At 43.0% G+C, this 24,417-nt stretch overlaps 1 protein-coding gene and 1 long non-coding RNA gene across 4 annotated transcripts in view; one reads left to right on the forward strand and one right to left on the reverse strand.

The window, feature by feature from the left end:
- LOC106021274 overlaps positions 1-17,068 on the reverse strand; it is a 146,001-nt gene extending 128,933 nt beyond the window's left edge. Inside the window, exon 1 of one of the 2 annotated variants that reach the window (XR_001196596.3) lies at positions 16,772-17,064. This is a non-coding gene — a long non-coding RNA (uncharacterized LOC106021274). Of the gene's footprint in view, positions 1-16,771 lie in introns of both variants that reach the window. The other variant, XR_005880775.1, reaches the window with a different exon arrangement.
- Inhba (inhibin subunit beta A) lies at positions 7,738-21,972 on the forward strand. Of its 2 annotated transcripts, XM_013114659.3 has the most exons (3): positions 7,738-7,846; positions 10,606-11,103; positions 20,057-21,972. In XM_013114659.3, the coding sequence occupies exons 2-3, from the start codon at positions 10,716-10,718 to the stop codon at positions 20,941-20,943; spliced, it is 1,275 nt and encodes a 424-aa protein (XP_012970113.1). In that variant the 5' UTR covers positions 7,738-7,846; positions 10,606-10,715; the 3' UTR covers positions 20,944-21,972. The 2 variants fall into 2 exon arrangements, with proteins under 2 accessions (XP_012970113.1, XP_012970116.1); XM_013114662.3 differs by lacking the exon at positions 7,738-7,846 and having other exon boundaries at positions 10,435-11,103.
- The last annotated feature ends 2,445 nt before the right edge of the window (positions 21,973-24,417 follow it).

The raw sequence follows: 24,417 nt of genomic DNA on the forward strand, positions 1-24,417 counted from the left end.
ATATTCTGCCATTACATCTCTCATGTGTGCCCAACTAAACTTTATTTGACTCTCTGACTCCTTAAAAAAAACCCTCAAGTAAGGGAATGAGTAAGGGCCTCTATAAAGAAACACTAGCTAAAGGCCAGTTTATGAGATTGAAGACAACTCAGACTATGTAAAACATTTTTTCCTGGTGTATACAATGTGCGTATGTGTGTCCACACATCATCAAGGGTACAGTCAGACAGTTTTCATATGGTCAAAAGAAAAGACAGGTTAGATGAGTACATTCCTATAATCTGTGGGGGCACGAGGTATGCAAGGTAAAGTTCTGTCTCCTCTGGCTGTCAGACCTGTTCAACAACAACAACAAAAACAGAAAATGTGACAGTAACATGATGCAGTGTTCTTGGCAGTTTTTGAGCTAAAGTGGCCTTCCTTCCCTTTTAATCACCTGCCTCTTCAGTTTCAGAAGTGCTCCATTAGGTGTGTGGGAGCACACCAGGAACTGGACCACACAAATGTGGGCTGACTTGTAACTTTCAAGCTGGTGTCTGAGCTGAACATGCAGCTGGGTCTCCCTTTTCCTAATCTACCCTGGTCAGTTACAGAATGTTTGCATGACTTTCCAGTGTTTAGTGTAGAAGGACAGTGAGACTCATTTTAGCCAGTGAAGGAAAAGAAAAAAAAAACACCACCTGTGGCCACATTGCCTACACAACAGTCACATTCTCTGTGCTTGAGTTGTAGTGATGCCTTCATTCTGCATACAAAGATTGTTATCTATGGAGGTTGTGTATTGTGATCAGCACTCACTAGTCAGGGGAACTACACCACTGATAAAAGTGATTTGTTCAGAAGTCCTCAAGTCTGAAGGCAATGAATTTAACCCCATGTTGTCTAACTTCAAGACCCACATGGCTATTCACTAACTTTTGCCAGTCTCCCAATGGGATTGTCACATTTTGGAGCTCAGGTGTGCACAATCCATAGCCCAGCTCACAATGGAGACATGCCAGAACTGCAATCTGCAATTGGATGCTGCCACCAGGGTCAGAGTGAAGCACAGGTCATTTGGAATACTATCCTTTCAGAGGCTGCCTCCTTCTGTAGCCCAGGAAGAAGCTGTCCTGTGGATGTTCTTTCCAGAATAAAGGCCCTTAGTGGGACTTAGCTTTTCTGTGCCTCCACCTGAACAACTAGTTCTTCTCTGGGAGTCTGAATTGAAGGTTAGGGATGACTGCTCAGAGGGGGAAAGTGTGAAATGGTAATCACTTTCATATGGCACTTGGAAAGTGTTATAATAAAGCTGAGTAAATTGGAGCATGATTTAGCCAGTCCTTCACTTAATGATGTCACTCACTTTGTGCTTCCTCCAGCCTATGATTAATAAAAGGGGGTTATTACAGTAACTCACTCCTAGTGGGCAGCAGTGACGTCAGGAGCAGCTGAGCAAACTGACTACATTTAGTTGTGCGTGTGTATGTGGGCATTTTTCCCCCTGTGACTAACATGAAGTTAACAGCATCTAATAAAACAAAAGCTTCTTGAAAGTTAAGGAAGTTATTGGTGAACTCTTCTCTACAGGGATCACCATTTTAATTGTTCTCATTTCATAGCTAAATGATGTTAGAGTTGGCCAAAATGACATTATTGACTTTCCAGTCTTTTCATTAAAGTGATCACAAGATTTTTTTCCTTTAATAGAACTACTATTCTTCCATTCATCATTTTTTGCCCATCTTTCAGAAGGACTAAGTAAGTGTTAAGACAAGGGACTATGGCCATAAATTGTCTTCAGAAAGCTTAAGGTTATGGAATTTAGTGACCCCAACTAAATGACACAAGATTATTTTACTTTCTTACACTTTGCTTCCCCAAACTGATTAATACTGACAGAGTCCTGCTTGCCAGTCCACCTTTGCAAACCTGACCTTCCTGAGATTACAATAGGGCATCTGGAAATATTTATTGACCAGGCTGGCTGTGGCCAGAGTGTGCTGCCAGAGCATGCATAGGAGAGGTCACAGTGCAATGAAGAACAGCACCCAAGTCACTGTGGCTTAGACGTGCCTGGGAGCTGCTCCCACAGAGGGACACAACCTTTGGACTTTATCAGGACATGTAGGAGGTAGCAATTCACTGATCTAACACACACACACACACACACACACACACACAGGACAGCTTCAAGGCTTTTACTGGCTTTTACCTTTTGAATCTATAATTGGAGAACAGGTTGTAGAAGTATCTTTGTGGATAGGCAAAACTGGATTAGACTCAAGGTCTCTGCTCTCTTATCATTCTAATGGAATCTATATGTTAAATCTCTGTGTCTTCAACCCAGGAACATGGGACTTGTTATCTTAGGGAATCCAGGTAAGGAAAGGATGGCAATGCTCTGTTATATGTTCCTTTGAAAATGTTACCCATAATCTTCTACGGGAAATAAATCAATTTCTGTAGCAGACTTTTTCTGATTTAGTTTAAACTGAGTTATGACAATTTATGAACATTATGTATGTTGGTCAGAATTTTGAGAAGGCATATTTGTGTGGTTTCTCTATAGGTTACAAGTGATTATTGAGTTTTTGCATGTACCAGCCTTTCTTGGGAAGAAACTCAGGCATTTATGAATCATTTGGGAGTTGATTGAGGCTTTTGGTTCTAAAATGACCATTTACCTGAGTAGACTATGATTCACATCTTGGAGGAGATGACATGGCGTCATGATGTCTAAGACACTCCCCTTATGGCTCTGTCCATTGACAGATGAACTTTGACTTACCTTCTTTCTGGATGACCTGAGCACCTAGAAGCTAAGTCATGAACTTGGGATGTTGGCCCTCATCTCCTTAAAAGTATTTACATCCATGCTAGCTTGTTGTAGGCTGCTCTGTGATATTTATCATTTGTTGTTGATGACGTTTTTTCTGTATCTTTCACAATCACGTCCGGACCTCTCAGAGGAGCAGCACCTGGAGGGCCATAGTCTTCCTTTAACAACCTCACTTCCTTATGGGTGTTTGAGGATACTATGTTGTTTGGAATGTCCATTAGGATTTAGGCAAGAACTCTGCTTTATTTCGTTGGATATTTATTGTATGTCATTCTCTTAAGGTACTAGACAATAAAATGGAACCAGTATCTTTTTTTTCCTGTTTTCTTTCTATGGTTAAGATAAAGCATAGCTATCACACATTTGTAAATTTTACTTTGGGGGATTCTCTGTTGCACTGATTGAGCTGTTACTAAATTTCTAAAATGAGGGTGTCAGTCTATTAATTAATTAATTAATTAATTAACTAATTTCATGAATCTGTTGTCTTCCAACACCTTGGGTATAAGTCAGCTCATCTAGATTTGTTGCTTACCACCAAGACTGCTGTTGGTTTAACACCAAAACTGGCAGGAAAAGTACTGAGGGCATATGAGAAGATAGGTGGGAACAACAAGGTTGCCTATGAAAAGTCAGTTGTCTGTTGCCTCTGGTGAGTCTCTAGCCATTGGGTATCACACACGCATGAGGAAGCAGGAGCAATCACTGATGCTTTGTGTAACTGGATTCTTTTCCAGTGTTATAGTCTGGGTTTCCAATCCTCTTGGACCGTGGATTGAAAGGGAATTGGGTGAAATCTTAAACTCGTGGCTCTAATCAGGACTTTTCCACTGTACAATCATTGCTAATTTCTCTAGTCTTGTGCTATGCATTGTGGGAGGTCTCTCAGCATCCTTGGCCTTTGTTCAGTAGATGCCAGTGGTACCTCCTTCCTGGTTGTGACAGTTGGAAACATTGTCTGATGTCCCAGGGAGCAAACTCATTTCATCTGAGAACCACTGTCCTGGAATGCTGGGATGAAGAAGAACAGTTCTCTTACTGATGCTTTTTTTCTTCTTTTTCTTTTCCAGGTTAGCTCCAGCATCTGAGAACCCACCCTCTTACCCAGCATGAGGCCTAGAGGGATTGTCAGGCAGTTCTGAGAAGAATTTGAGTCTTAGGTGTCAAGGAGTTTTGGGTTAACTATTTCTGATTTGTTGCTTTTGATACATTTCAGAGAAATTTTAGTGCTCCCCTTTCTACCTCTATTTTGAACAATTCATTCTTGATCTAACTTAGAAGCACAACACTCCCCCCCCCCCAGTTTGATTTTGACTGCAAAGTGCGGCTTCATCTCTGGCCCAAATCCTTGCATCTAACATTTGGCCCAAACTGGCTACAGGCTGTGGCCAGTAGGAAATAGATAGATCTGCCAAACCATTCTCTACTGAATCCATTTGGTGGGATGCTTAACCAGGGACTTCAGCAGTTTACTGCAGCACAGAATCCTGCCCATGTTTTCTGGACACTGAACTGCCACTTGGGGGAGGGGATAACTGTTCACAAGGAGGCAAGGCTTTCCTTCTTAAACCCAGAATAAGGTTCAACTGCTGAGAACACCTCAAAAGTCATTTTCATTTCCATAGTCACGTTTCATGCTCCCTTTCCCAGTGGGGATGAGGCAGAAATCATGATTTTTCGGAAACAGATTTTTCATGGGAAGGAACCACACACCCTGAGTTGTCAGCAGCTTGTTCATGCCTCGGAATCACCAGCCTCCTGTCATTCGGTTGAATCAGAGGACACTTCTCAGTCACCTGCCTAGGGTGTCCGCATCCCCTGTTTGACATGTTCGACTGAATCATAGGATCTGTGAGCAGCAGCTGACCACAGAGTCCTGGACAATGGCCCCTTTTCCATGCTTGCCTCCTTGATTCAGCAAATAGTGAGGGGAGAGCGATTAATAATCTGGATGAAAGTTTAAGGACATACGGTTTGCTTGAGAGGAAAAGTGAATTTTCTCACTTCTTGATCTCTGCCAACTATATACGGGCCCGACTGCTGTACAGGGCAAATACGCAAGGCCAGAGTTAGCTGTTCCCCTAAGATGTGCGCTACCCAAGCCACAGGCCAACACCAAAACGCAGGTCTCCCCATCCTCACAAAGAAGCACTATCCTCAGAGGAACTTTGTTTCTTGACCAGCTCACTAATTGTGATTGAAAACACCAGCTCCCCAGCAATGCTCACGCATCCGAGTTAGCAGAAACAAGACAGGCCCTAATTGCTCCATTTACATAAAAGTAGAAACATACAACTTCTAAATATAAATCTCTGGCACATCTCTTCTTTTGCAATTACAGTAAAATAAGGTACCAGTTTCCCTCCGGGCTCCTCCTCACTGCAAGCTGCTCCCCGGGTTCGCTAGTGGCTGCTCCTCCAGGCGAGCACAGGGCCAGCGTGGAGTTGGAGCTTTGTGAAGTAGCCAGTAAATCAGAACGCCTCCGCTAGGTGCAGAGCGCGGTGGCAGCGGGCCACTCTGCCAGTGCGGTAGTCGGTGGGACCGAACTCCACACTCGGGAAGGGGCAATCTGCAGGCGTCAGGCCTGTGCTGCCTCTTGCCTGGGTCGGCCCGGAGACCGCCAGCCCCACTGCAGGTCCCGGTCCCTGACATTTCCCTGGCATCGAGGGCTGGGATCAGAGATTCCCAGCTGCACTCACTGAACAGTGATTTTTTTTTCTTCCCCTCCCTGAATTCTTTAGCTGCCAAACGGGGGGGAAAAATCAAGAGCTGCGCTTTTAAACCAAGTTACCCTTGCTGGTGTTCAGGGTAAAAATAGAGGCGGCCGCTTGGACCGGTTTGGCCCTGAGTCCAGGCTTCCCGCGAGCCGGGCTGGAGCTGCGCATTCGGGAGTGATCCCTGGAAACTGCCAGCAGGTGCTGCTCAAGGTACGGTGGCAGGCTGAGAAGGGACAGGGCCTGGGTGCAGGGAGTCTCCGCGGGAGGGGCAGGAAGTGAAAGAGAAACCAACGCAGTTCAGAGCTGCGCTGACCAGCGCACGCCCTGGGCCCTGGAATTCAGCAGGGAAACGCTGATCGTCAGCTCAGAGTATTCCACAGAAGCTGTTTTAACCTGCCTGCTTCCTCCAACACCCCCAACTTGATTTCCATGGAGAGAGAGGAGGCTTTCCCAGTGTAGTTCAGCTCTGAGTTTGGGGGGTCCAGCTATGTCATGTCACAGCTGTTAGACTGGCTTAGCAGGTGGGCTTTTTCGTGGTGTCAAAGGCCGACAAGGGTCTCAGAGTGACCCGTGTGAGGTGGGTGGACTCTGCAATCAGGGTCCTGAACATTTCCATGTCACACGTGCTTAGGAAACTACCAGGATGCCCAGAAATAACATTTCTTTGTGGATACTGAGTTTTGACACTGAGATTATAGATCCCATTTTATAGATGGAAACACTGAGGCTTGGGTTTAAATAATGAGGGAGCCTCCGAGCTGGGGTCTGATCCAGGCACGTTTCTGTGCCACCCACACTGCATTCGGGTGCAAGTGGTACTTGCCCTGAAATCATGTGTGAGGCAGCAGTTGGGTTTAGATGCCAGAGGTTCTTATCAAACAGTGTGGTAGTGCTCTCTTCCAAGGGTGGGCACGGCATGGACCTATTCCGATTTCCTTTGTCTTTGCCACTCATACTCCTTTCTTCCCCTGTAACTTCATTTCCTACTTCGGTTCTCTTACGCAGTTCTTAGAAGGCTCCTCTCCCCTCCTCCCCCACATAGAGAGAGCACCCACACTTTGTAGTCAAGATACCCTTGCACAGACAGCTCCTGGTGTACTAAAGGAGCCTTCCCCCACTACACATCAGGAGACCAGAGCCTCTATAGTTTGCTTGAGGGCACAGGGAAAAGTTTATTTTATGCATGTTAAATCCGGCACACAAAACAACATATCTGGTCATATGGCTTTCATTAGCTCCCAATTTTGCACATTTTATCCAACTTGTCATGAGAACCTGGCCAGTGCTTCAGCTTTACTCCTTCCTGAGAACAACAGGCCCATCTTCACTGTACTTATCGGAGTGTTCCTCTCCTCTGTGTTATCTCCCTGCCAGTGTGATCCCCCCCCAAAAAATCCCCAAACTAACTCTACTTCTTTTTATTAAACTCACGTTTATAATGTTTATAAATTATAGGACTTGAAGTTCTAGACTAAAATATATATATGTATATATACATATGTATTGTGTGTGTTTGTTGTTTTGTTTTTGCTAGTGAGGATAAGACTCTAACGATCTAGGCAGGCAGGGTACTTAGGAAGTCACTTGTAAAGAAGGACCATTTCCCAAGTCTGGGGTGATAAATGATGTATGAAGTAGGCATTCAATTTCAAGGTGTAAATTAATAGTGTGAGTCAAGGCAGGGAGACCATCACCACATGGTCATACAGATTTTCCTGTGTTTTTCTGCAAGAAAATAGCTTATTTTAATCATAATTATAAAGTTAGACTTCCTATAAAGAACACTATGAATTTTCTTTGCTATGGAAAAAGTAAAGTGCTTTGCAAATAGAGGCAACTTTATGAAGTAACAGATGTTTTATGTACAGACATAAAACTGGCACATATAACAAGAAGTGTATGTGCCAGTAGTATAAAGTCAAAGCTGGACACTCTTGGAGATGTGTGTGCCTGTATTTGATTCTCTTATTTATTTTTTTTGTAAAGGGTGTACTATTCCTAGCCATAGGCTTTACTGGCTCAGTACGTCACCCAGGTAGTGTCTCAGAAGCCAAGAGGGATTTCCATTAGATAATGAATTATGAAATGTCTCACCCTGGAAAAACTAGTCATCTGCTGATGTCATGCTGATTCTAACCAATCCTAAACAAAGCCCAACTCCCCCCCCCTTTAAGAGGTACCAATGTCTGAGTGTACAACTAAGTACTACAGTATAAAACTTCACAGTGCCAATACCATGAAGAGGAACTCAGACAGCTCTGCCCTCATGATACAAGAGCCGGCTGGCAAAACAGAGGGAACCAAAAAGGTAATGCTTTTAAATTCTTGCTTATGAACTTTCTACATGTTAAAAGTCACTATGGCTAAGAGGACTTTTACAACTTTTTGGCACCTCCATAGGCATTGTAATTTGTATAATTTTCTATTGTGCAGGCAGGTTAATACTGTTTTTAATAGTCCTAGAGCATGCAAATAGATTATGTGTTTATACAACCCACTCAGCACACATATACATGTACATATGCCAAAGAGAAAGCTATTTTTAAGAGTTCCATTTGCAAACAGTAAATTCAGGGAACACACACATATTCACATGCAGAGAGAATCCAAACATTGATAAGTTGCTCTTATCCAAATGCTACTATTAGGATTCTCCAGTTGTTTAGAGTCATTAAAATTTTAGCTCTATGTTCGTCTGTCTTGTAAAACTTAACTGCATCACAAAATACTCCGGGTTCTGTATCCGTAATTCCAAATAGGTGGGTGACGTTATTATAATACAAAGATATTTTATTGAGCTTTGTAATACCCCTACTTTGAATGCCCCTACTTCCCTCATCTTTTTGACATTCTTTCCTTTATTAAAAAACAAACAAAAGCAAAACCAAGAGTTTTAGGTAATATGGACAGTCTTATCAAAATCAGCAGAGTCCTCCTACCCTTGCAAAGGAGTCAGAGGGCTAGTAAGCAAGAAAGTCTTGTGCATTGTTGCTTTTGAAAAAGGTATCATTTGTATGGTTTAGAAAAGCATTGTTACCTTCCAAAACTGGAAGTTTAGCTTATTGTCATGATTTTATCAACCTCGTCTCCTTGTATGTAGACCTCATGCTTGTAGTCCTGACACCTATTACCTCTGTCCTCCTGACCTGTTTGCTAGACGAGAATGCTCTGAATATGGTAAGTGTCAGGTAGAAACAGAGTGCATCTACAGGAACTAAGAGGGCTTATGTGTAGAGAAGGAACCGAGAGGGAAGGACCGCTTTAACAGATGGGTGCTTTAAAGATACTTCTGCAAGATAAAAGCAATAAGACAGAAAATGAAAAGGGGGTGTGCAGAACTTAAAAAAAGTCTCGGAAAGGCATTGTTTTAAAATGCACATTTGTCTTGTTCTGTGAGTGCTATAATCCTTGATGATTTCAGTTCTGCTGTTACTTTGAAGAGAAAGGAAGCAGCCAAGCAGGCTGCCATGAATGCTATGGGTAATACTAGGGGTGGGGGCAGAAAAACAAAAAAAACTAGCACATGACAGAGAAAAATAATTTGTCGATATATTTTAGAGATTATTTCCTCATAGGCCAGTTATTCACACCATAAGAGTACACTCTTTTCATGAAAGAATGTGAACAAGGCCAAATGAATTCTGTGCTTTATCTCTGAAGCCAGAAGAAGGGGCCGTAGGCTACAATTTGTAAATATATGGATGCAGGGCAGCAGAGAGAGAGAGAGAGAGAGAGAGAGAGAGAGAGAGAGAGAGAGAGAGAGAGAGAGAGAGAGAGAGAGAGAGAGAGAGAGACGGAGAGGGAGAGGGAGGGAGAGAGAGAGAGAGACATGGAGAGGGAGAGAGAGAGGGAGGGAGGAGAGAGAGAGAGAGAGAGAGAGAGAGAGAGAGAGAGAGAGAGAGAGAGAGAGAGAGAGAGAGAGAGAGAGAAGTGAGTACCTAGTACCTTCTCCGATTAGGGCATATAAAATGCTGTTTGCCCAAGGGAGCTTCCAATGGCCTGCTGTGGTGCCCAGTTGGCAAAAGCAGAGTGTATTATATGACCCCAGACAAAAGTTCTGCTGCGCTCCAGGTCCCATTGGATCGCCTGCTGGCATGAGGACCCTGGACATTTAAATATGAATGAATGGCAGAAAGGAATGGTTCTGGGTTCTGTCAGGCAGAACAACCAGCTGCCCCTCTGCCCCAGGTCCAGTCCCCTGACCTGTATGATCTACTGAGGGCTTCCCTCAGCGCCACATCAAGGCCAGGTGCATGCTTACTCCAGGGTAGTGCAAGGCCCTGGGAGAGGACTTTGGGGGCACACTTTCCAATCAAGTTATCTCAGTGAATGGAGACAGTGCATTCAGTTTGTTTGGGTTTTCCCTTCCAAAGAAGGAAGGCGAAACGGACTGAGCAGAGAAAGATGAAAAAAAGGAGGGGAAAAAAGTAGAAGAAAAAGAAAGAAACCCTTAGATCAAAAGTGAACAGCATTAAGAGCATTTTTTTGCAGAAAGGGCTAAAGAATCACCCCCACCTCCAGAGAATGGTAGGATTTGAAGAGAGGTGTGTGTGAGGGAGCAAGGAGCAGAAGGAAAGCAGCCTGTCAGAAAGGGCTGTCCCTCCTCTCCAGTCTCTGCCTTACTCACACACAGCAGCCCTCCCTCTCCCATTCACTCACTCACTTAGGGCCAATCGGTGTTCTCTCTCTCTCTCTCTCTCTCTCTCTCTCTCTCTCTCTCTCTCTCTCTCTCTCTCTCTCTCTCTCTCTCTTCTCCTCCCCCTTCCTCTCTCCCTCCCCTCCCTTGCTCTCCCTCTCTTTCTCCCCCTTTTCCTCCGTCTTTTCTCCCCCTCTCTCCTTTCTCCCTGTCTCTCTCCCTCCCATCCTCTCTCAGTCTCTGTCTCCCCCCCCACCCTGTCTCTTCCTTCCTCCCTCCCTCTCTCCCTCCCTCTCTCTCTCCCTCCCTCCTTCCTTCTCTTTTACTCGGAGACAGTCAGAACTCTCCTCCCTGACAGCCACAAACCTACAGCATTCAGAGAGGGAACCTGCAAACAAAACTTCACAGAAAACTTTTTGCTCTTGTTCCAGAGAATTTGCTGAAGAGGAGAAGGAAAAAAAAAAGTCCAAAAGAACCTGTGCGTGAGGGGGGAGGAAAAGCAGGGCCTTTTGAAGGCAACCACACGACTTTTGCTGCCAGGATGCCCTTGCTTTGGCTGAGAGGATTTCTGTTGGCAAGTTGCTGGATTATAGTGAGGAGTTCCCCCACCCCAGGATCCGAGGGGCACGGCGCAGCCCCGGACTGCCCGTCCTGTGCGCTGGCCACCCTTCCGAAGGATGGACCTAACTCTCAGCCAGAGATGGTAGAGGCTGTCAAGAAACACATCTTAAACATGCTGCACTTAAAGAAGAGACCCGATGTCACCCAGCCGGTGCCCAAGGCGGCGCTTCTCAACGCGATCAGAAAGCTTCATGTGGGTAAAGTGGGGGAGAACGGGTATGTGGAGATAGAGGACGACATTGGCAGGAGGGCCGAAATGAATGAACTCATGGAGCAGACCTCGGAGATCATCACCTTTGCCGAGTCAGGTGGGTGCTGGCGTTGGGGGTGGGGGCGGGGGCAGGGAAATGTATTTCGTTGACAGTCCTAGCAGGAACTTCTTTCCCTCCCGCTAGAGACTGCCCGGGAAGGTTATTAGTTATTAGGTGATGGTGGCGCCGGAGAGGCAGAGGAGGGGGAGAAGACTTCTTAGCCAAGGAGCCCTGCCCCGCGATGGCTAGCTTACACTTGCTAAATAAACTCAGCGGTTACCCGGAGAGGAAGCTCCCGGGCCCGTCTGGAGCTGGAAGGCAGTCTGCATGGGGCTCCCTGGCTGCCCTGCCTAGGAAGCTAGATCTGAAAGCAGGGCATTTGGGGGCTTGGGGGTGCAGAGGCAGCATCTGGACCCCATCCAAAGTTTTTCTGGGGTAGGAGTGAGAGTGGCTGGGGGCCGGGTGCAAAGGCACGGATGAAGCCACTATCTGAAAACAAATCTCCTTTAAATGTCTGATCCCGGGCCGCATCGGAGCCAGACTTAGGCATATTTATGAGTGACAATCATTTTCACCTCTGGAAAGCCTGACTCTGTGCACAACCCACCCAAGACAGCAAAGAGCAACTCCCAGGGTAGTTAGTGTCGAATTAGTTATGACTTTTGGAACAGTGACATATTTTGCTTTTTGGAATAAAAACAAAATAAAAACCCAAAAGCGACAGCATCGACAAAAAGCCAAAGAACCTCACCCCCCCACCCCAACCCAGTTTTATTTTTTGTAAAGTTACTAAGAACTTTTTGCCAAGGAATGCAACCTTGATAATGTGCTCTCAGACATGATGAGCTACTCAATCCTTCAAGAGGAAGAACTTGAATGGATTTTAATCAGTGGCTCAGGACCACGCTAAACCTGTTGCTGTGTAGAAAATACCTGTCTAAAGCTGAGGCCCTACACTTGGAACTGGCTGTTCATAGCACCAGGAGGGCACAGATCTTACTGCAAGTCTGTGGAAGTTGGCATACAGATGGGTTAATAATACCTTTTCACTTACATGGTAAATGCCAGGCTAAGGAATAGGATCCCTTGCCAAAGCCATTTGAAAGGAATGCCATTGTTTTGTTTGGTATAGCATATGGCTAGTAAAGTATGTGCAGGGACTCCCAGCATTTTGTTTAAAAGTTTGCTGCAGCAGTATAAACAATTAAGGCAACACTCAAAATTTCCAATCCTGAAAACCTGTTGACTCAGATGTTCTGTTTTCAAGAAAGCCATGCAAGACCTGGGCATCCTTGTCAGGGAGGGGAGGGTAGGAGCTCATAGGCTGCTGACTTGGTGGCTTCCTCCTTGTAAGACTCCTTGCTACCCTAGCAGTTTCCTAGAGAGGTTAGCTCTGTCCATGTCCTACTTTCTTACCTACCAGTTCCTTTTTGATACAGTTCCCCAAACCTTAGTCACTGTGACTTTATTTTCTGAACCTAACTGAGGAAAAACACAGGTTGGACCTTTCAGGAAGCCACTTAATTTTCTTAAGCTTTCGTAGTTGGAAGGTGAAAGATAATCTTTATAACATTGGCTGGTGTATGGGGATGGGATCTGTGCTTCAGAAGACTGGTCCTGGGCCTCATGTGTTCTTATATGCAGCCTTCACCTATGCTGGCCTCTATTGCAGTTTCTACTAACTTGCTTTTAACTGTATCATGTGACTTAAGTATACATATGACTTCCACCATGTTTAACTTCACAGTGGTTGCCAGCACTCTATCCTTCCCTCTGACTTTCTGGGCTTGTATAGAAAATTCATCGCTTGGCAGTTAGAGATTTGGCAAAGAATTGGGCCATTTATTCTCTTTCTTACTTATGGCCTTCTCAATGCTAATGACTCTCAGTTGTATAGGATCTTGTCATTTTTGCTTCTCTGTTGTTCAGTTTGAGAGAAAATGAGCCACTATTTACGATGGTGATTCACTGGACTCACACGTTGACTGAGTGTAAAGTTTGTAAGTGGAAACTCCTTCTAGTCCAGGAACATGGTGTATTTATTGCAGTTGCTTATTTTCTCTTGTGAGAAGTAGCACACATTGACTTCAAGATGATTTAATGTAATTTCACAGATGTAAGTAAGGATCATAGTATAGTCAACCTACTCTTTAAGTAGTGTAGAGTATGACATAAGCAGTTTACTTATGCAGGGAACATATTTATCATCTGATTAATTAGAGAAAATATATGAAAATGAACTGCAAAGATCTGCCTTGTTGCTTTTGGAATAATTCTACTTTTCTATGTAGTATATTTACATATTTCAAGAATAGAAAAGGGCATGTGCTTTTTTTTCTTTTCTTTGTAACCATTTGTACACCATAGAGTGCAGTTGATGAGTGTCACCTGTAAGCACCCACAGATGTGCTTTTCAATATCAAGATTCCAGTGTGGGATGTATGTTTTACTTTGTTCTCTTCACTCAAGATGGTTAGATAAAGTTGACAAAAGCATGAAAATAAAGAGACTGCAAACACTACAGTACCTTGACCTTTTAACTGAACTTGTCCTACTGTGCTCAAGTGGGGAGTATTTCAACTTTGTGAAGTGGTTTTGGATTGCATTTACTAAGCAGCAGTCACTTACTCCCAAGCTCTCTGAAATCTGCTTCAATAAATAAAATTGATTTTATGTTCATAGATGTCACCCAAGAGTGCTTCCCAAAGTTAGTATATGGCTGGCCCCATGACTGGCCCCCTCTCAATGCTCCCTTTTCTTCAGAGGAATGGCAGTACAGAAGAGTAAGGTCAATCTAACTGTGATTTAAATTGTCAACGAGATTGAGATCAGAGGACTTCTTGGCTGATGTATTGTATTTTATCTACTTTTGCTTAGTAGTTGCTCAGTGAATGTACAGTAGCAGCCTACCATTGAGTTTGCATAGATTCTGCCATAGTTAGCTGTTGAGTTTCACAATTAGCTTACTGGAGTATGGATAGAGAAACAAAAATAGGTGATGGCTGAATAAGTAGATACTGCCCAGAGGCTGTCTAAAGTAGCATACCTCTCCCCTCCTGGAGGACACCAGGGACAGAAGATCTGAGTTAGAGATGAGCTCACCTTTAGACTACCTCGCCACACCCCAAGAAAGACATCTAAAAATGGAATAAACTCCCACAGTTCCATCCCCGCCCTTCTTTTGACCTGCCTTGTGAATTACACCTCACTGAGTCCCTCTGAACCTTTAAGGTTTCACACTTATCTGAATTTTGGAAAAGATTGGCCACAAGAGGGCGCATCCCTAAACCTTCATCTCTATATCAACTAATCTGGAAAAGGCAGTTTTATGCCCACTTTAAGCCCCAGCCTGTAGAGCCCTAATCTGGAAGATTACCAGTTACTTCCTCCCAGCAATCCCATTTTCCAGAAAGACTAAGATTTAATGCACTGGGAGGTGCACGACTACCTGTAATACAAGAAGTGAGACAGAACCACAGCAATAGGAATGCTGTGGTCCACGTGAACATTCCACAGCTCCATCGGCCGCGGAGAAGTGATACATTTCAAAAACAAACAAAGCAGGGCTTGGGATGTGCCTGAATCATCAGCCACACCGATGTGAGCACAGTCTCTCCCTAATACGGTCGCCTGGGTTTTACAAGAACATCTTCCATCTCCCCTGATTCTGCTCCCTAGTTTGCCTGCCTTATCAATGCTTTTCAGGAGGGACAAATGACAAGTGACTTCCAACAGGGAGAAAAAAAAGACTGTTTATTTAACGCCTGGTAGGAACATGGAGTTCAGCTGCTGAGGACTCGTTTGTTTGCCAGCTGAGAGTGTGGAGAGAAACCATGGGGGGAGGATGCGCAAAGAGATGACCACTGTGTGTGTGTGTGTGTGTGTGTGTGTGTGTGTGTGTGTGTGTGTGTGTGTTTCTCGTGTGGAGTGGGTGTACTGTAATGTGGACGAGGAGATGTCAGGGGAGAGAGATGCAGTTTTCACAGGGAGAGAGAAGGACTACCTTCCCACTTTTCATGAAAATACTTATTTGTCTTGGCCTTCTGCTATATCAAACGAGCATGATCTCTTTGCTTTAGCTCAGAATTCCTCATGCTTGACTGGTTCCTAGGTTTAAAAGTGTAAAAGTTTTGATGAACTCTGGAAAAACTCTCTGGGGCTGAATCTTGAGAAAAAATTTTCTATTTATATTATAAAGTAAGACTCCTTTTTTCCCCCAAATATTTAACCCTTTTCATTGTTATTTAAATGGAAGAGGCAATGGATGATAAGTGACTCAGGCCTGAAGATTTAGAGTAATTCAGAAATGAATCCCAATGAGAGGTTAGACAGGATAATTCATACACACAAACTAATATGCCTGCTGTAGGCAAGATTCTCTATAGTAGGACAGGGGAAAAATAACCTTTCAGACCTCACTCACTGCCTTCTGCAGAAACCTCTGGAAGCTATCCAGAGTCCGACTTAGTGCCTCAGAGAACACACAGGCTGTAATGCTAGCCCTTTATGTTCCTGACTGTGCTGTATCTAGGCACAGGGAAACTGGATGAAGAATAGAAAATTAAAGTAACATATTTTACAGCAGAGCTGTGCTCCCCTCATGGTGAATTTTAAATGTGCACTGTGAATGGCAAGGCTTTCCACAATAACAGAGATGTAATTATTACCTCTTTGAAAAGGACAGTATATTTTATCCAGGATGCTGGTGAGGAAAACTAGGCTAAACTAAGCTGAAACTTTATGTGTATATTGATTATTTAACTGGAAATTATCATACACTCACAAATCTGATAGCTGGACTTTTGTGTATGTAGCATATTAATGTTAATGTTGGGGAAGGGATCCAGGAACCTGCTTCTTTAAGCCCTGGCATACCTTTGTGATCAAGCTAGTGAAAAATCCTGAAAGCAAAAGAGAATTGCTACAAACACTCTTCCTTTAGGCTGCCATAGGCTTTCTTTCTGTCCAGCCCTCTCACCAGGCAACGTTTCAAAGGTATTCCCTATAAGGTACACAATCTATCCCTACTGAATGATGTGCTCATTTTCTTCTGCTTTGCTGTGTGTCCACCAAGCTCACCCACATGGGTTTGCGTGGGACTTTCTTAGTGAATTACTCAGACAGAGCAGGCTGTGATACAAGCCTTGCTCACAAGCCTCGGGACAGAAAATAGCACAGAGAAGGGAAAGAACATTACCAGGGAGCAGCTAATGAAAGGTTAGGGAGCCAGCAGCTCTATCCGGGGAGCTGCGGCCTGGTGGAGGAACCCAGCACACACCTGTACACATGAACATCATACTTGCTCACGCAGCATTATGGGAAGGTGTTTATTTCAGGCTTTTACAGCAGCAGGTATTTAAGTCAGGCCAGAAATGGATGGAGAGTTGGTCCTAAACATCTCAGCTTTAGATATCTTTCTTCCCTTTTCCAAATCATTACATATTCAGCTTGGGGCCTCCTGGAAGCATCACTGCAATATAGCAATTTCTCTCAGGTAATAGAAATCAAGGGAACATAGCATTTAATAGTTATATTTTCCACCCTTATGTAACTAACGTGAGAGCTGTAATATATTTCTGAAACCAGCAGGTCTGATAAACGGTCAATCCACTTCAGCTCCTATCCATCTTACTCTCCCCACACCCTTCTGCAATGAGAGCTAAGGTAAAAGGAAAAAAATGCACTGCTTAATAAGTCAGAATACAATAGAACTTGTAAAATGTACCTGCGCATGAGGTAGACGGAGGAAGACTTGACTTTCTCCTCCCCCTGTCCTCCTGGGCATACGGCAACAGCATTTTCATGAAATTGGATCTCAGTTTTATTTTTTCCCTGATAAAATATCATGCAATACACAAATAGCAGTTCCAGAAATGGACACCAGGAGAAGGAGGGGACAGGCATGCCAATTAGTAGGGGAAAATCCAAATGTCAGAAATATGGGGGAGAGATGAAGCAAGCTAGAGTAGAAACAAATACAGGAGCAGAGGCTTTCGGCTGGGTAATTAAACTGCAGCAGAAATCAGCACCCTTGCCTCCCCGTGACACACAGGCAATGGCTTGCAGTTAATTGTCAGCCAAGACCAGCCTGAAAGTCGTTTGATGATGACTCTCTGAGCCTAGTGTAGCAGCACCTGACAGACTAAGCCCCCTCTAATGAGCACTCTCTTTGTACGATCCTCTTGCAGGAACACTAAATCATTTGCTTCCAAGTACAGCCGCTTGTGGAGAAGGGGTGGAGCTACCTCATGTGTTAGAAACTTGTTCCCACGAAATGAGGGGCCATCCTGCAGGCTGTGAAACAGGAGCACATGGCCTCAGCCTTGCTGGCCATGATAAAAAGCAATTCATATGCATAGTTGCTTGTTCTAGCTTGCCAGTTAATCCTCTCTTGTCCCCTTCCCCAGCATCTGCAGTCAGCCAGGGACAGCTTATGGGAATCCCAGTGTAAGCAGGTCAGCACTGCTGTCGGACTTCCTTACCCTCATACCTATGCCAAGTGTGCAGGTGTGGACAGGGACAGATCAGAGTTTGGGAGAAGGCTGCCTTACTTGAGACCTGGTGAACTTTGGTAGCCAGGATCTGTTTCCCAGGGAAAGACAGCAGCCCTTTCTGGCTTCTCTAATTTTGCTGCTACTTTTATTCTCTCTGTCTGTGGACTGACATCCTACGGAGCTCAGAATTTCAGGAAGGGTTCTGCTTGGAGGCAGGAAGGACAACGGTAGGTAGTTAGTTAACATTTTCCATAGGAATAGCAGATGTCTTCCTGCAGTGGAGAAACATGTGCTCTTACAGGCCCCCTGCACCCTACCCCTCCTTAACCCCAACCTTTCTGGACCCCTCTACCCTTGTGTGCCCTAAGGCCCTCATGATCTGCTGCAATTGCTATCTTATTTGCTGCTTCCTAGAGCCTTTTACTTTCTTATAGAAATAAACAACTTCAAACCCACTTAACCTTAACAAAGGGTGATATAGGATTCATTTTAAAAACTGTCACCATGCTTCCCTTTCTCACTGCTCCTGGCTCTTATATGCTATGGAATCAGGTTCTATTATTTATTTGTTTTGACTCCTAACAGAAATGAGAAGTCACTCAGAGGAATGCCTCTGCTACCCCCATCTTCCTGGCAAACTTTTAGGCAGATGCCAGGGATGCTCTCCATATCTATAGTCAGTGCTCCCTAGCCCTTACCTTTGTGAATTTATTAGTTGTGGTCATAGTGTACTGTGGTTTAGATTGAGATTGGAATATACAGTGTACCATGCACAGAAAAGCTTGCCTTCTGTTGTAGTGCACTTGAGACTGTGCTGGAATTTATGGTACCATAAACATCTAAAAGTCTTCACTGATGAGTATAGCTGGATTTCTGTTAGCTGTGGAAATCCAGTTAGGGAGATCCTCCTAGGGAGCTGTGATGTCAAAGATGAACCACTTGAAGGTTTTTCCCAGACTGTGCATGTGATCCATGTACAGCAGACAGCTACAAGCAGGGACATGATCAGGTAAAAGAGAGCATGCTTTTATATGCCTCCCAATGGTGATGTGGAAGCGAAGGGAAAAATATACTCAATCAAAAAATTCTAGTCTGGACACGTGTTTCTTATTATAAATGATACTGCATAATAAATCTACAAGTGTCTGTGAAAAGAGAAGGAAATAGCAAATCTACATCTACATAGATCTGAGTGGTTTCTGGGATGTCTTATGCTTTAAAAGTAGATAGAAAGTGAAGTATATTTTTGGTATTTATTTGTTATATTCTAAATGAACAGAGGCAGCAGTAAGTGATTCAGAAATAGGAGTTGTTTTCTTAATTTAAGGCAACTCAATGCTAGTATGTATCCATTTGTTAATTAGTAATCTGGTAATTACCAACCCTTGCTGCATACTATACCATGACAGTGAATAACACAGACATGACCTAATCTGGTTTCCTAAACTAGACTGGTCTGAGGGTGGTAGTAGGTGAGGAGAAGGAAGGCAGTGGAAAGTGGCAGCCAGTCAGCTTAACAGAGGCATTGTTCTGGCTGGCCTAGGATGTTGCAGAAACAACCAGTGTCACTACTATAGCTAGGTTGAGAGTATAGAATTCACAAGTGGTTAAATAGCTGGACCACGGGGACATGTACTTACGTGAGATGCACAGTCCAAAGTCACAGGGACGTTTGTTGGTTAGTGAAAACAAAAGGTCATAACGTAAGGGACAGCTATGATCAGACCCACTTTTAAGGAAGATTTCTTTAACTGCTTAATGGAGAAATGACTTGAGAGAGGCCTGACTCAAAGCTTTGGAGGGCATTTGATGAAAACTCTGATACTGTAACTGGGCACAGATTTACAGACAAATTATATCAGGTGGTGACAGGAAGAAGACATTGTCTCAGAGTCTGGCCCACACTGACCCACACAGATGTAGGGGACAGGTTTGGGGTTTTTGTGGGAAATAATGCCACAACTTGCTAAGGCTTCCAGGGCTTTTCGTTCATGTGATTTCATTACATCCTTTCAAACCTGTGATAGCCTGGGTCAAATGTCATCACATTATTCTCACTTTGTAGATTAAGCTAAAATGCAGGAGTGAATGAAATAAATGCAGGAGCCCAGGCTTCCTGCATCGCAGAGCAAGGCCTACACATTTGTCTCTGTTAGCAGTGTCTCCCTTATGGTAGTTATCTACGCAAGTGAAGCATGGTCACAGGCAACAAATAAAGAAATATTGTGCTCCAATAAAACTGCATTTTACAGGCACTAAAGTTCACATTTCAGGTATGTTTCCATGTAAAAAAATACTATTTTTCTTAAGTCATTTCAAAACTGTAAAACCCTTTTCAAATCAGTGACCATATGGAAACAGATTTATCTCATGTGTGGGCTGTAAATTGCTGACTGAGCACTGTGCTAGGTAGTGGGTAACAAAATCCTTGTTGCCTAGAGTTAGCGATAGATGTAGAATTTGCAATTAACATGTGTTCTTTTCTTCTCCTCTCTCTTGTGTCATTTTATCTTCAGGCACAGCCAGGAAGACACTGCATTTTGAGATTTCCAAGGAAGGCAGTGACCTATCAGTAGTGGAGCGTGCAGAAATCTGGCTCTTCTTGAAAGTCCCTAAGGCCAACAGGACCAGGACCAAAGTCACCATCCGTCTGTTTCAGCAGCAGAAGCACCCACAGGGCAGCTTGGACATGGGGGATGAGGCAGAGGAAATGGGCTTAAAGGGGGAGAGGAGTGAACTGTTGCTATCAGAGAAAGTGGTCGATGCTCGGAAGAGTACCTGGCACATCTTTCCAGTGTCTAGCAGCATCCAGCGCCTGCTGGACCAGGGAAAGAGTTCCCTGGATGTGCGGATTGCTTGTGAGCAGTGCCAGGAGAGTGGTGCCAGCCTCGTGCTCCTGGGCAAGAAGAAGAAGAAAGAAGTGGATGGAGATGGGAAGAAGAAAGAGGGAAGTGATGGAGCAGCCGAAGAGGAAAAGGAACAATCACACAGACCTTTCCTCATGCTGCAGGCTAGGCAGTCCGAAGACCATCCTCACCGCAGGCGCAGGAGGGGCTTGGAGTGTGATGGCAAGGTCAACATCTGCTGTAAGAAACAGTTCTTTGTCAGCTTCAAGGACATTGGCTGGAATGACTGGATCATTGCTCCCTCTGGCTATCATGCCAACTATTGTGAGGGTGAGTGCCCAAGCCACATAGCAGGCACCTCTGGGTCCTCACTCTCCTTTCACTCAACAGTCATCAACCACTACCGCATGAGGGGTCATAGCCCCTTTGCCAACCTTAAGTCATGTTGTGTGCCCACCAAGCTGAGACCCATGTCCATGCTATATTATGATGATGGTCAAAACATCATCAAAAAGGACATTCAGAACATGATTGTGGAGGAATGTGGCTGCTCATAGAGTTGCCAGCTCCCAGAGGATATGGATCTAGAAAGTCCAGAGAAGACAGTGGCAAAATGAAGAAAAATATAAGATATCTGAATTAAACAAAACAACCAGAAAAATAGAAATAAAAAAACCCACAAAAACAAAAACTAAACTGAGAACAAACCTAATGAAACAGATGAAGGAAGTTGTGGAAAAAATATCCTAAGCCAGGGCTCAGAGATGAAGCAGTGAAGGAAACAGGGATTGGGAGGAAAAGAGAGAATGGTGTACCCTTCATTTCTTCCAAAACCAAACTGATTGTATCAGTTTTATCCAAACTGGGTATTGTCCTCTCTCCTGCCTCTTGTGGTTCCCTTTTGAGCCTGGAAGTCTACTTGTCTATTCTGCAGTAATATGGGCTAGCACAACCCAAATAACGTCTAGAAAGCCATGAGTTTTAAAGGGCCAGTCCCACCCAGTTACCCAGGTCATAAGTATGTCTATGTGACACTATCTCTGTGTATTTTAGCTGCAGGCATGTGTGTGTGAGTGCACACACACATGCACAGGCACACACACAGATACAAACACACACAGACACACACACACACACACACAGAGGTATTTCCATACACCACATGCATACACATACTGGTAAAAGAAGAATTCTGTGCCGGTGGTCACATTTTCTTTTCTGTACCACTTATGCCACAAGGCAAAATCAACATAAAACATTGAACAAGAACGGAAAGAGTGAAAGATCAAGGAAAAAGAATACCAAGTTACATTTCGTTAAGGTGCTTATGATCTTAGAACTATGCAACCTAATAGGTTTGAAACTGTTTACCTGAAAGAGGACAAAAAGAGAGACTTTTTTGTATTGGAAGTAACCTGATTAATTTTTATTTTCTTCAAGGAGAGATACTTGAAAGGAATATGTTTGTCCATCTGTTGGATTCAAACATTTCTATATTTTGTAAATGTTGTTTTTTTTATCGTTTACTATTTGCACTACAATGGTGTTTGACCTGTCTAATCCTTATTTAACAAGTATTTTCTTTGGGTGGGGGTGGGGGTGGGGTTTAAGAGCTGCACTTCATGTGAGCTATAAAAGAACTGCTACAGCACACAAAATAGCTATTTTTATTATTATAATTATAATTATTATTATTATTTTGTACCTTAAAAATAGACACATACACCAAAGACATTTGTGTGAGCCTTTAAACAGTCTGTCTGTGGTTGGTATTGTTCACCATCAACGAGTCAGGGTCGAGATTTAAGGTCGAGTTAGGTGGGTTGTGTTCAGGCTTAAGAGACCTGAGAGGTTTGGGTTTTGACTCTTTTTACATCCATGAAACAGGACATTTCATACTGGATGTACAGTAGTGTACACTGTTGGATTATCAAGTTCAAGTTCATGAGACTACATGCTTGTATGTGTATATATACATTGCCTGTGCATATGCATACCTGTGTGTATATATACATGTATTGTACCATGTCCATACACATTTTAAGCACTTCAGGCTGTCATTTTTTAAATGTTCTTAAAACAATGAATGTTTGTGTGCAAAACACAGTATTTTTAAGAAGGATAAGTGATAGATTTTTTTCTTGCTTTTACTCTGTATTAGGTGGGTACATTTCAAACATTTGGATGGGAAAAAGCCTGAAAATCCCAGTGAGTATCCAGTGAGGCCCTCTTTAAATGTACAAGATGAAATCCCCCCTCTTTCTTACCCCTGCTCCCTACAAGTTATCCCCTGTGGGGAAAAAGAATGCTAATACAAATGGTGGGCTGAGGTTTTTTTTTCAACTTATATTTATTATTTATTGGAATCAATCTTAAATCAGAAACTTTTTTGGAAAAATATCTCTAGGCTAGAATAAAAGTTCTTTTTTTGAACAGTGTCATTACTACTTAAATAATAAAATAAGCAGGAAAGTATTTAAGACAGTGGGAGTTAAGGGAGAGAACACTTAGGAGCCAGGAATTAGGATAGTTGTACAAGTCTTTAATATTTTATTTTACAGCCAAAAATCTTGATGTGTAAGTTTGTGTTTTTCAGAGGCAAAACTGAAAAGATTGTCTTATAAATTTCAAAATACATGCTTAAACCCATGTTTCTAATTTAGTCCAGTGTTTTGCTTGTCTAACACAGCTAATAAATTATTCATTTATGTATTTAAAATGCAGAGCCTTATTTTTACGGACTTGTTTGAAGCTTGAAAACTTTATAAAAATGAAAAGCTCTAATTGAGAAAAAACTATATTCCTCAGTATTTTATAAAACATTGAAACTTTTAGCATTAAGTCAGTCCACAGATTAAAGTTCTTGTAGGAAAATGAAATGCGAGAAATTAAATCTTACAAAAGCTGGTTTAACTCCTAAAAAAAAAACCTAAGCCAATATATATCATATATTATATATACATCATCACATTAGGCTGTATGTAGGCAATCTACTTTAGTCTTGTTACTGGACAAACATACTTACTGTGTTCCTGGGGCCCTCCCTGTCTTATGCAGGAAATGCATGTACTGCATAACAAATGAATTATAATTAAGGACCATTGACCTTGGAGATCTTGCATGTGGGGACAGATGGTGGGGGAGGAAAACTGAGGGGAAGTAGATGGCCAAGTTCAACTTTGCCAATTTATATGAAAATTTTTAGGGCCCTCTGAACTGTTTCCTTGGTACTGAAACTAATACTGGGACCTACAGAAATAGTATGGAGAGGTCTACTGTGCCATATCAGAGACAATCTAGACCATGGGAAGAGCAGGATTTATGAAACTACTAATTATAGTTCTCATTCATCTGAGATGAATTTGTAATTCTTTAAGGTCCTTTAAATTTTAGATGTATTGGGGCTAAGCTTGGGTTTAATTAGTAACCATAGTAATTAAATCTTGAAAAAAATGATCTCCACAGGACAGTGTATTAATTGGGGATCAAGTTACTTGGTTGTCAATACTAATAAACCATATCTGAGCTCATCAAATTTGTATGGCCTTGCAATAGAATTTAAATTGGTAATATATTAGATATGATTTTGCTATAGTAAGCACTCTCAGAAGAAACAAAGTCTCATGGACAACTGGTCCTTTTCGTAGCTGCTTAGTCCAAAATCAAAAAGCTTTTACTGTCTAACATCTTAGTTTTTTTTGTGGTGTGTTTTACCTAGCATCAGAGTGGCTCTATCTTGTCTCCTCACTTTCTCTAGGATGATTGTTAAGTAACTGCCCACATGAATTTCAGAAGTTATGAAGAGCATCTGTGCTCAATATCTCCTTAAAAATTAAATACATGTAAGCTTAATTGACATCTCCCCACCCCAAAAGTAAGACAAATTCCAGCACAATTTTCTTGTCCTAGAAGACCAGCCAATTCCATGTTCATTTAAGATTGATTCCACACTCCATTTTCAAGGAGAGGCCTTGCATTTTTATAAAGGCAGAATAAGCAAAACTATTTCACATTTGTGGGACTGAACTCAA

Source organism: Mesocricetus auratus, unplaced genomic scaffold (genome assembly GCF_017639785.1).
Source record: "Mesocricetus auratus isolate SY011 unplaced genomic scaffold, BCM_Maur_2.0 Super-Scaffold_100013, whole genome shotgun sequence".
Taxonomy (NCBI): Eukaryota; Metazoa; Chordata; class Mammalia; order Rodentia; family Cricetidae; genus Mesocricetus; species Mesocricetus auratus.

Bases quoted from the DNA above. Each gene is read 5' to 3' on its own strand.
- Inhba (XM_013114659.3), top strand. From the start codon at position 10,716: ATGCCCTTGCTTTGGCTGAGAGGATTTCTGTTGGCAAGTTGCTGGATT. The intron at 11,104-20,056 runs GTGGGTGCTGGC...TTTTATCTTCAG, and splicing joins CATCACCTTTGCCGAGTCAG to GCACAGCCAGGAAGACACTG.